General features: G+C 47.0%; 1 protein-coding gene across 1 annotated transcript in view; it reads right to left on the minus strand.

Annotated features, from left to right (window-relative positions):
- LOC115166395 (DDB1- and CUL4-associated factor 1-like) overlaps nt 1-11,801 on the minus strand; it is a gene marked incomplete in the record, with an annotated part of 13,849 nt that extends 2,048 nt beyond the window's left edge. The window contains 34 exon segments of the mRNA XM_029720300.1: nt 1,230-1,323; nt 1,579-1,683; nt 1,685-1,795; nt 2,322-2,365; nt 2,368-2,439; nt 2,852-2,900; nt 2,992-3,210; nt 5,178-5,273; nt 5,275-5,316; nt 5,318-5,416; nt 5,418-5,459; nt 5,462-5,788; nt 5,790-5,942; nt 6,034-6,262; nt 8,573-8,689; nt 8,741-8,752; nt 8,884-8,935; nt 8,938-9,013; nt 9,015-9,056; nt 9,260-9,330; nt 9,333-9,393; nt 9,396-9,448; nt 9,505-9,526; nt 9,613-9,674; nt 9,677-9,791; nt 9,948-10,096; nt 10,099-10,105; nt 10,199-10,299; nt 10,467-10,560; nt 10,652-10,775; nt 10,965-11,080; nt 11,260-11,403; nt 11,519-11,632; nt 11,731-11,801. Of these exon segments, the coding sequence (XP_029576160.1) occupies nt 1,230-1,323; nt 1,579-1,683; nt 1,685-1,795; nt 2,322-2,365; nt 2,368-2,439; nt 2,852-2,900; nt 2,992-3,210; nt 5,178-5,273; nt 5,275-5,316; nt 5,318-5,416; nt 5,418-5,459; nt 5,462-5,788; nt 5,790-5,942; nt 6,034-6,262; nt 8,573-8,689; nt 8,741-8,752; nt 8,884-8,935; nt 8,938-9,013; nt 9,015-9,056; nt 9,260-9,330; nt 9,333-9,393; nt 9,396-9,448; nt 9,505-9,526; nt 9,613-9,674; nt 9,677-9,791; nt 9,948-10,096; nt 10,099-10,105; nt 10,199-10,299; nt 10,467-10,560; nt 10,652-10,775; nt 10,965-11,080; nt 11,260-11,403; nt 11,519-11,632; nt 11,731-11,739 (3,223 nt within the window).
- Between the last annotated feature and the right edge of the window lie 224 nt (nt 11,802-12,025).

Raw genomic sequence — 12,025 nt, forward strand, 5'->3', positions numbered from 1 at the left:
TTAAATGGGTAATTCTATCCCCCCCAAACATCAAAAGTAGTCTCTTGATGTGGTTCAAAAATTGTTGTGGAGTTAAAAATATATATAATAATTGTATGTTCTATTAAAAAGTGAGATGTGAAAAGATTACAAAAAAACCTGGGGGAACAACAGTATCTCTACTTGCACATTCATCTTCTGCACATCCACCATTCCAGTGTTTAATTGCCATATTGTAATTACTTCGCCACCATGGCCTATTTATTACCTTAACTCCCTTATCTTACTTAATTTGCACTCACTGTATATAGACTTTTTGTTTTCTTTTTTTTGTACTGTGTGTTTGTTTATTCCATGTGTCACTCTGTGTTGTATGTGTCACTCTGTGTTGTATGTGTCAAATTGCTATGCTTTATCTTGGCCAGGTCGCAGTTGCAAATGAGAACTTGTTCTCAACTAGCCCACCTGGTTAAATAAAAGTGAAATAAAAAAACATTCAAAAAAACAAACAAAGATGGATATAAAACTAAATTTGGGGAAAATGTAATGAATTTTGGTAATGTGAGGATCCATGATAGCAAAATAACACTAGTTGCATACGTACAAACTGCATGAATGTACGTATGGGTGGATAAAGAGATGATGATAAGAGTGATACTGCTGCTCCAGTGCCACTGCTGTGGGTGGATCCATCATGGCCTCCACATGGCTCAGGCTACTGAGACGTTAGAGTGCCACTGCTGTGGTTGGGTCCATCATGGCCTCCACATGGCTCAGGCTACTGAGACGTTAGAGTGCCACTGCTGTGGGTGGGTCCATCATGGCCTCCACATGGCTCAGGCTACTGAGACGTTAGAGTGCCACTGCTGTGGGTGGGTCCATCATGGCCTCCACATGGCTCAGGCTACTGAGACATTCGAGTGATATGGATGTGGGTGGATCCATCATGGCCTCCCTGTGGCTCTGGCTGTGAGGTGGTGTGAACCAGCTGGTGCTCTCCTCTGCCAGCTCAGGGCACAGCCTCCTGGCCATATGGTTCAGTGGGTCCGTGTGGCATCAAACACACACACACACACACACACACACCTCTACATGCACCTTCAACACTTCATAAATACACAACCCCCAAGCACTCACCTTTTTACACACATCTATAAAGTGCTAGCTGTTCAGCAGGTGAAATTTGATTAGTCTCGCTAACACAGGATACAGTACTGTATTTCCCATCATGCAGTGAGTTCAGTCCTCACCTCCGTAGATGACAGTGCCGTTGTTGTTGAAGACGATCCTGCACTGGTCCAGAGCTGGCACTGTGTGGAGCAGATGGAAGGTCCGCAGGTCCCACTGACACACTCATTAAGAAATCACAATGTCACATCACTTTCAGTATAATGTAATGACTATTTTTTTCCAAATTGCATTTGGTGTTGGGGTATTTTGCTGGATCTACACAACAGATGACATGTGACAAACTAATATTGACATGAGGCCGCTTTTGAGGCTTGATAACATCTGACCAACTGATGTAGGCTAAGTACCGCCAACTGAACCCTTTAAAAATGTAATATTACTATTGTACAGTAAGTGAGTAAAGGATACAATCTCAGTGCGTGACCTCTAGCAATGACCTCCAGTGCCGTTGGGGTGGAACACTCCACTGATGTTCATGTTGAACTTGTCAAACTTGTGGATGGCCTGAGCTGAAGCGCACATCCCACAGCACGCCGTCGTTCAGCACCAGTTCCTCTTGTAGTTGTTGGACAGGTCCGGGTAGGTGGAGGGTAAGGGTCTTCTGCCCTGTCCGGATGTCATAGATCTGAGACCCAAAGACGATCACATGATTTCAGCTTATACACCGAGTATACAAAACATTAAGAACACATGCTCTTTCCATGACAGACTGACCAGGTGAATCCAGGTGAAAGCTATGATCCCTTGTTGATGTCACTTGTTAAATCCACTTCAACGAAGGGGAGGAGACAGGTTCAAGAAGGATGTTTAAGCCTTGATACATTGAATTATGTGTTATGCCATTCAGAGGGTGAATGGGCAAGACATGATTTAAGTGCCTTGAACAGTTAATGGCAGTAGATGACAGGCGCATCGGTTTGTGTCAAGAACTGCAACGCTGCTGGGTTTTTCCACGCTCAACCATTTACCGTGTGGTATCAGAATGGTCCACCACCCAAGGACATCCAGACAAATTGACTACTTGACACAACTGTGGGAAGCATTGAGTCAACCAGGGGGGGTGCAACTCAATATTAGGAAGGTGTTTCCTAATGTTTTCTATATTCAGTGTATGTAGTTTAACCTTTAGATGTTGAGAAAGAAAAACTTACGTGAGCTATGTGTTCCTTTGTGCCAATGACTCGGTCTTGTGAAAGTTACTGAACTCCACATAATGGTCATCTAAGAAGGAATGCCTGGAAAGAAAAAGGGAACAAATATATAAAACATCTAAAAATTCCAAGGCAATCCTTACAACCTCTGACTTCAGTTCATATTGAACATTTTGGTTGAGCAATGAGGGGACCATGTTGTTCTAGGCTAAAAATCACAAAAGCCCCAATGTTGCTTTTGTTAAAACTGTGGCCCCCTACACTGTCTGTGTTCTATGAAGTAAAGATTCCAGCCCTAGGCAGTTCAGTTAGTGGCATAATTAAGAACCTGTCAGCCCCTTTCAGCAAGCTCCTGCTCTGAGGACCATACACACAGACCAGTTGAATGAACCATAGAAAGGGAACGGTAGAGCAGTCCATCCCCATTGAAAGCAATAACCAACTGTATTGATTTGACTGGGGCCAAAGTGTATCTTATGTGAAGTCACACTTACTTCATGATGACACTGACTTGCAATGCCCCACAGTGCAGACCGGAGGATAACTCCATGATGCTGACGTCAACACAGAGAGCCCATCCTAATGACAAAAGACAAGAATAAAGGTTCATTAAATACTATGTTTTAGATATCCACAAGTATGGTTTGATTTGTACATGTACCTCACTGACCCGTGATGGCTCTAGGTGTGTGATGGCAGAGCTGTGGCAGCTATAGCTGGCCTCCTTCTGGCCTGTGAACACATTGTAGAGTTTGAGCTGGCCCGTACACGTCCCCAGCATCAGAAACCGCTCACGGCAGAGAAGGCACAACACATGAAACCCACTCGCATCCTCGTCTGCTTCCCTGAACACAGAGATGGGTCGGAACCTGGAGAAAAATAAAACAAACTCAGCAAAAAAAAGAAACGTCCCTTTATCAGGACCCTGTCTTTCAAAGATAAATCCTAAAAATCCAAATAACTTCACAGATCTTCATTGTAGGGTTTAAAACAGCAACCGTCTCCCAGTCTTGTTCAATGAAACATAAACATTAATGGAACATGCACCTGTGGAACGGTTGTTAAGACACTAACAGCTTACAGATGGTAAGCAATTAAGGTCACAGTTATGAAAACTTAGGACACTAAAAAGGCCTTTCCACTGACTAAAAAAACATCAAAAAGAAAGATGCCCAGGGTCCCTGCTCATCTGCGTGAACGTGAAGACAGCGCTAGCAGGGAGACAGGATGGACAGCTGATCGTCCTCGCAGTGGCAGACCATGTGTAACACCGGCACATGATCGGTACAATCCGAACATCACACCTGCGGAACAGGTACAGATGGCAACAACTGCCCGAGGTTCAACCAGGGAATGCACAATCCCCTCCATCAGTGCTAAGATTGTTCGCAATAGGCTGAGAGAGGCTAGACTGAAGGGCTTGAAGGCCTGTTATAAGGCAGGTCCTCACCAGACATCACCGGCAACAACGTCGCCTATGGGCACAAATCCACCGTCGATGGACCAGACAGGACTGGCAAAAAGTTCTCTTCACTGACGAGTCTCGGGTTTTGTCCTCACCAGGGGTGATGGTCAGATTCGCGTTTATCGTCAAAGGAATGAGCGTTACACCGAGGCCTGTACTCTGAAGCGGGATCGATTTGGAGGTGGAGGGTCCCTCCGTCATGGTCTGGGGCGGTGTGTCACAGCATCATCGGACTGAGCCTGTTGTAATTGCAGGCACCTCAAAGCTGTGCGTTACAGGGAAGACATCCTCCTCCCTCATGTGGTACCCTTCCCTGCAGGCTCATCCTGACATGACCCTCCAGCATGACAATGACAAACCAGCCAAACTGCTCGTCCTCTGCGTGATTTCCTGCAAGACAGGAATGTCAGTGTTCTGCCATAGCGCAGAGAAAGACCCGGATCTCAATCCCATTGACCACGTCTTGGACCTGTGTGGAATCGGAGGATGAGGGCTAGGGCCATTCCCCCAGAAATGTCCGGGAACCATTGCAGGTTGCCTTGGTGGAGAGAGTGGGGTAACATCTCACAGCAAGAACTGACAAATCTGGTGCAGTCCATGAGGAGGAGATGCACTACAGTACTATAACGCAGCTGGTGGCCACACCAGATACTGACTGTTAATTTTGATTTTGACCCCCCCTTTGTTCAGGGACACATTATTCCATTCTGTTAGCCACATGTCTGTGGAACTTGTTCAGTTTGTCTCAGTTGCTGAATGTTATGTTCATACAAATATTTACACGTTAAGTTGCTGAAAATAAACGCAGTTGACAGTGACAGAGGAGTTATTTTTGTTGCTGAGGTGATATATAAAAAGAGAGGAAAAATTATCCCCAAGAGGTCCACCCAAGGTCCACCTCGCCTAAAAGGCAGTTTAACAGTTTAGCTTCCGTCCCTCTCCTCGCCCCATACCTGCTGGCTCGAACCAGGGATCCTCTGCACACATCGACAACAGCCACCCTCGAAGCATCGTTACCCATCGCTCCACAAAAGCCCGCGGCCCTTTTGACCTCCTCCTTTTCTAGCAGCAACCAGTGATCTGGGTCATGGCAACACATGTAACAGTTTAGCTTCACGACCATCTCCTCCGCCCCTACCTGGGCTCGAACGAGGGACCCTCTGCACACAATCGACAACAGCCACCTTCAAAGCATCGTTACCCATTGCTCCACAAAAGCCGCGGCCCTTGCAGAGCAAGGGGAACAACTACTCATTCAAGGTCTCAGAGCAAATAGGCGTCACCGATTGAACCGCTATTAGCGTGCACCCCGCTAACTAGCCTAGCCTTTTCACATCGGTTACACAAGGACTTTGTGCTGAGTCCCCAGTGGTAGTAGGAAGAAATCATACCTGCTAAAGATGAAGGTGTCGGTCAAAGCAGCCACCATCCACCCCTCCGTATTTTGGGTAGACAACCCTGCGTGTGTGTCGGGAGGTGAAGTTGGTTCGGGCCGTGGCTCCTCTGCTTGGGCTCAGGGCACTGGTGGGGGGGTGAAGAGGGAGAAGGGGGGGCAGGTGGTGACGGGGTTCTTGCAGCGCGAATCTGCTGCCCTCAGGTACTCTGTGATGAGGCTGTCCCGGGCGGGGGGGAGAGGGTAGGCGTCTGTACAGCTGTTTCTTCATGGCTGGACCTTCTGGCTGAAGGCACCGTAGTCTGACTTCTGCCTCAGCAGCCGCGGCTTCCTTACAGAGGGCAGGCACGGGGCACGGCGACGGGCGCTCGTCAGCATGAACACGAGCCGTCCATCAGGGGAGAGCCGTTGCTTTGGTTGAGGGGTCAACAGGAGGGGTGGCCGGGAGGTACCGTGAGGAGTTTGCGACGTCGAGGGACGAGGCTGGGGGTGAATTGACAACGGCACGGACGGATGAGAGCTGTAAGCTCACCAACCGTGCTGCAAACTTGCAGAACTTGAACGTGTTCGCTTGCCTTTGTCCTGGAGCACGGGCTCCTTCATGAGCTGCTTGGATGTGTCCACTGCTGAAGAGAGGCAGCTTGCTGATAATCTGTCTGACTGAGCTGGAGCGGGACAGACCCACCAGGGCCTTACAGGCCAGGGTCCGAATCTGATCCGCATCTGTGATGGGCATCTTCACTGTCAGCAGGGACAGCAGTACCTACAGATAGATGGTAGAAATATGAGACCAGTAGAGCCCAAAAACATTCAAGCGTAAGATCAATAGACAATTCTGAAATAAATACTTTCACCTTGATGCCGTTGTTGGACTGCACCACGTTCCACATCTTGGTGAGCACGCTCTCGCTGTTCTTGGTGGTCTGGGGTAGACGTCTGAGGTGCGTGTCAGAGATGAACTTGCCGATGCCAGACATGCGTTTATCTGGAGCGCACACACAGTTGATGACCACCTGCAGAGCAGACTTCTGGATCTCGGCATCATTCACAAACACCTCTGCCACCACCAGGACTACACCATACCTGAGGAACAACAGAACATTAAGATTAGAACGCAAAGCCAAGAGTACTGGTCTACTGGATATATGGGGTTGTGTAAATAGAAAGCCATGGCAGGTGGGCTATACACTGAGTGTACAAAAAAAATTAGGAACACCTTTCATGACAGACTGATCAGGTAAACGCTATGATCCCTTATTAATGTCACTTGTTAAATCCCCTTCAACTCAGTGTAGATCGGCTATTCCCAAACAAGTGGTACGCGCAATGCCACCAAATATAAATGTAATTCACATTTTCACACAGTCCATTTAGATTTTCCAACAGGGCTATACATTTGGGTGAGTTTCCCCCCCCTCAGCCTGAGTAGCCTCGGTTCACTGACTAAAATTTAATTTAATTCCGCAAACTAGGACAACAGGAGAGGATATTTTTAAAGTTACTGGACAGCTTTGTGACATCAAATGGTCTTTGGTGGTCAAGATGTGTTGGTATCTGTACTGATGGCGCAAAAGCCATGACAGGGAGACATAGTGGAGTGGTAACGCCACTTGGGTTCACTGCAGCATCCGCCGAGAGGCTCTTGCTGCCAAGGGAATGCCTGACAGCTGAAAGACGTTTTGGACACTACAGTGAAAATGTTTAACTTTGTTAAAGCAAGGCCCCTGAATTCTCGTGTATTTTCTGCATATGCAATGATCTGGGCAGCGACCATGTAACACTTTTACAACATACAAGGGGCAAAGTATCGACACGTTTTTTTATTTTTATTGAGAGACGAGCTTAAAGTTTTTACTGACCATTTTCACTTGTCTGGCTGCTTGCATGATGACGAGTTTATCACACGACTGGCCTATCTGGGTGATGTTTTTCTCGCCTGAATGATCTGAATTTAGGATTACAGGGACTCTCTGCAACTATATTCAATATGATTAAGAAGTTGGAGCTCTTCTCTGTCTGCATTAACAAAGACAAACACACAGGTCTTTTCATCATTGTATGATTGTGTGTTGTAAATGAACTCAGCTTACGGACAATGTCAAATGTGATATAGCGAAGCACCTGAGTGAATTGGGTGCGCAATTACGCAGTATTTTCCAAGAAACGGACAACACAAACAACTGGTTTCTTTATCTCTTCATGCCCTGCCTCCAGTGCCACTAACCGATATCTGAACAAGAGAAGCCTTGCATCGAAATTGCAGCAAGCGTTCTTTGAAAATTGATTTAAATAAGAAGCCACTGGCAGATTTCTGGATAGGGCTGCGCTCAGGAGTAATCACCCTTGGCAAATCGCGCTGTTAAGATACTGATGCCCTTCACAAACTATGTACCTATGTGAGAGTGGATTCTAGGCCCTCACTAGCATGAAAACTAAATACAGGCACAGACTGTGTGTGGAAAATGATTTAAGACTGAGACTCTCTCCAATACAAACCAACATTGCAGACTTGATGGGCATCCTTTCAAGCACCACACCCTTCTCATTAACCTGTGTGAGTTATTCACCATTTTTGATGAACAAATAAGCTTATATGTAAGATGGCTAAATAACAGAGTAAAATGATTGATTATTATTTGTGCCCTGGTGCTATAAGAGCTCTGTCACTTCCCACGTGTGCGGCAGGCTTACAATGATGGCAAAAAACAACATTTGAGAACCTGGTGCTAGAGGGGTACGCAGCTGGAGGTTGAATGTTTGAAAGGGTACAGGACTATAAAAAGTTTGTGAACCACTAGTGTAGATGAAGGGGAGGAGACAGGTTCAAGAAGGACTTAAGCCTTGAGACAATTGAGAACATGGATTGTGTATGTGTGACCATCAGAGGGTTAATGGGCAAGACAAAGATGTAAGTCTCTGAACAGGGTATGGTAGTAGGTGCCAGGCAACTGTGTCAAAAACTGCAATGCTGCTGGGTTTTTTCACACTCAGTTTCCCATGTGTATCAAGTGTACCACCCAAAGGACATCCAGCCAACTGTGGGAAGCATTGGAGTCAACATGGGCCAGCATCCCTGTGGAACGCTTGACACCTTGTGGAGTCCATGTCCCGACGAATTCGAAGGGAATAGGGGGTGCAACTAAATATTAGGAAGGTGTTCCTAATGTTTTGTACAGTGCACATTGACTTGTGCAATATACATATCGCAAGACATCCATATCGCATGAAATATTTTGAAATGCTAATTAGCCGCATGTACCGTCTGTTTTTATAGTTTATTTCGGTTGTTAAACTCTCCTCTTGTGGCTGCTTCCCACACAGATGTTCCAATGATTTTTTTTGCCCATATCGTGCAACTTTAATGACAAAGGCAGGGCAGTATAACATACCCACGGTGGAGAATGGGCCTTGGCCCCCCCCTCCCCATCCAACACGGCCACAGACTCCGACATCAGCAGCTGGGTCTTAGGGACCACCGTCAGGATGCTCAGTAAGTCCAGGCATAACGCACTGGTGGTCACTCCTAGGGCGACAAAAACAACACAGGGTGAAAATAGTCACACAGTTAACGAACTTTGTGTTCACTTGAATTTGTGAGAATGTTCTCCATAATGAACAGAGGTGTATTTATAGAGAGCAGATGGAGTTAGATAAATAACTCCATCCTTATCAGAAGGAAGGATGCATTTATTTTCTGTCCTTACCTGCCGTAGTAGGTCCTCCAGTCACAAGCGATGGAGATGAGCTGCAGGAGAGCTGCACACAGGAGAGCTTATGGAAAAACTTCTGCAGGCTCTCACAGTACAGCCTGGCTGGGCCATACTCAATCAGGAACCTCCATCATCTCCACCACCTGCTCATGGGTGTAACTACATGCCTGGGAACATAAAGAGAATGAGGCATCACTGAAGGAAAACCAGCAACAAAGTTCATCTGTGATGGGTTCCAGGGGGATGGCGGTAAAATCCATTTCAATTGAGGTAGTAATTGAAATTCAATGTCATTAATTGAAAGAGGACCCAGACAATTTCAAATCATCACAATATCCCAACACACATGGAACAGCAATGTTCCTCCTACCTTGTAGTAAGGCTGTGGGTGAATGGGAGCACCCCCTTCAGTCCGCTGCAGGGACTGCTTGACCTGCTCCACTTGATGGCCAGATGGGCCTCGCAGTACCTGCGCAGGGCCATGCAGGTGTGCTTGGCCGTACTGCCTGCTGGAGAAGATCTTGGTCATCACTCAGCAGGATCCCCTGGTCCTCAGGATCTCCAATGTGCTGATCTGGAGACCGTAGAATACAAAATAAACAGCAGTCCTAATACAGAGGATGTTCAGAGAACTGATCTGGAGACAGTGAAATACCAAGTGCTTTTCACCAGGATACAACTGGATGTAACAGAAGCATGACTAAACCACACAGGTCCTCCTACCAGGTTGACCATGCGCCGGAGGCCGTCCTGCCTGTCGAAGAGTTCCAGCACTGCTCGGAAGAGAAAGAGATGGCGAAGAACATGGTGGCGTGGCAGGAGCCCGAGGCGTGGGAACACTCCAACAGCCACAGACTGTAGCTCACCACCTCAGACAGGATAGAGTGGGGCAGCATACACACCTAGGGGAAACAGAGAAACATTTAATGGGGACACATGAACACACATTTGTATTGACTTAACACATTTACATGGAAGTAAATCATGTTACACCCATGTACCACAGGTCACAACTTTTATGAACAGTTTGACTTTATGCAGTGTGTGGTTTGTCCTACACTCTCCGTGGCATCCTGGTTGTAGGCCAAGTAGTAGAGGCACAGAGACACCCCTGTGGCGGCCATGGAAGGCTTGGGGATCTCCAGCAGCTTCTGAACCCCTCCACGGACCACAAACTGGGCGGCAAACTTCTTATGCAGCAGCAGGAGGCTAGGTACTACAGGTAGCAAATGAGAATCTAAGGATAAGGCTGGGATGGCTCATCTTTAAACAATTGAGATGCATTATAGGTCAGTTGTAGAAAGGTTACCTTGAGAGCCTCAAAGGTGAGCTGTACATCGTTGGTCTGCTTCAGGTCCATGTAATGGATGAGCAGCTCACAGGCTCCCATCTGCATGAGACAGCCAGAAGCTGAAAGACAAATGAATACAGAGAAATAAAAAATGGATGTAGAGAACTACTCGTCTGCCTACCAGTCATTTATGGCATATTGTCTTCAACAACTACAGCACTAGTTCTTATAAAGAAGTTTGATAAGACGGACAATCGGCTGGTAGGTTTAAGTAGCAGACACTAACCTCCTGGTACTCTCCCAGAGGGGTGAGGTACTGTAGGATGAGCCTCTGCTCCACTCTCTGGGGTCGAGGTAAAGGTGATAGTTGTTCCCAACCACCCATGGCATCATCTCAGACCAGCTGCTGTTGGACAGCTCGCTGAAGTTCCTCTCCGGGTCTGGCAGGGAGAAGTTCAGTTTCTGTTTCACCTTCCGTCCATTCTCCCTCTCTGCTCTCCTCTCGAGGTGATTGCTGCCCTCCTCCTGCCGGCGGGGAAGTCCCGGTTTGGACAGAGGCGGCGGGGCAGACACAGGCTTCATCAGCCTTTGACAGCTGAGTTAGCGCAGCTGCTGGTCTTGTGGGTGTGGTTAAGGTAGTTGAGGTGGAAGGAGATCTCGCTGTAAGACTCGTGGGCTGTGGATCTCCACTTGGTCCTCATCTGATCCCTTCTCATTCCTCTCAATGCCTTTATTCCCCGGGGGGAGGGGGTTGTCCTCGAAGCCCCCGTCGACCGTCTCCCCTCATCCAGAGGAAAGAGAGGTTCCCCCAGGGACTTCCTGGACTGGGCCGTTAAATCCCTTCGCGGTTTTCAGTGTCCTTGGCCTGCAGCTACGCGTAGCCGCTGCAGCATCAGAGGCCACCTAAAGAGAAAAGATGCATCTAGCACAGATACTGGTGATGGACAGCCTGGCACCACTTGTGGTGACAGGGCTAAATTCAATTGAACCCACATTACCGTATTACATTACCGTATTTACACAAGATCTTATGTTGATGTTGTTAAACCTTCTCAGGTAGTAGTAGGATGTTGCCACTGACCACCGACAGAGTTCTCCTCCCTGTAGTTGGCAGCGATGTCCTGGTTCTCCATTGCTTCCAGCCCAACAGGCCTGTAGCATAGATTCCTCAGGGGCTGCTCCGCCTCCTGGGCCCATTTAAAAAGCCTCTCCACTATGCCCTCCTGTCATGTAACACAGAGACATCATGATTATTGAATATTTGAGTCAGTTGTAATATTATAGCTACTAAATATACAAACATGTTCAAAGTGAATCTCCACAGATGTAGGGTTATACCTTCTCCTGAAAGACCACAGCAGTCTCCAACCCAGGAATGATGTTCTGCAGCAGGCGACAGGCTGCAGTGTTGAGGGTGAGCTCTCTGTTGGTCATCACATAGCTATTAACCAGCTAGAAAAAAGACAGGAGTTAAAATAATTCAAATTTGAACCAATAACCATTCTGTAAATGTGTGGGAAAAATCACATCTTAAAAAGTTCAGGTCTTACAGCATTCATGAAATCATCATTTTGAACAGATCTTTAGCAGCTGACCCAAGACGTATTCTGGATCCACTCTCCCTAAGTGGCAAAGGAGAAATTAGAAAAACCTACAGAAGGTCAACAACTATCACTGTTGCTATAGTTACATACAACAGAAATACATCATCTTACCAGGGTGCCTGTCATCAAAAGGATCTGGATCAGCTTTGTGATATTCCTCATCGCCCTCATCCACCAGCTCTGAGATCCTGAGGGGAAAAGAAAACCATGATGATTTCAAAAACAGAACAACCACATATTT

Source organism: Salmo trutta, chromosome 28, assembly GCF_901001165.1.
Source record: "Salmo trutta chromosome 28, fSalTru1.1, whole genome shotgun sequence".
Taxonomy (NCBI): Eukaryota; Metazoa; Chordata; class Actinopteri; order Salmoniformes; family Salmonidae; genus Salmo; species Salmo trutta.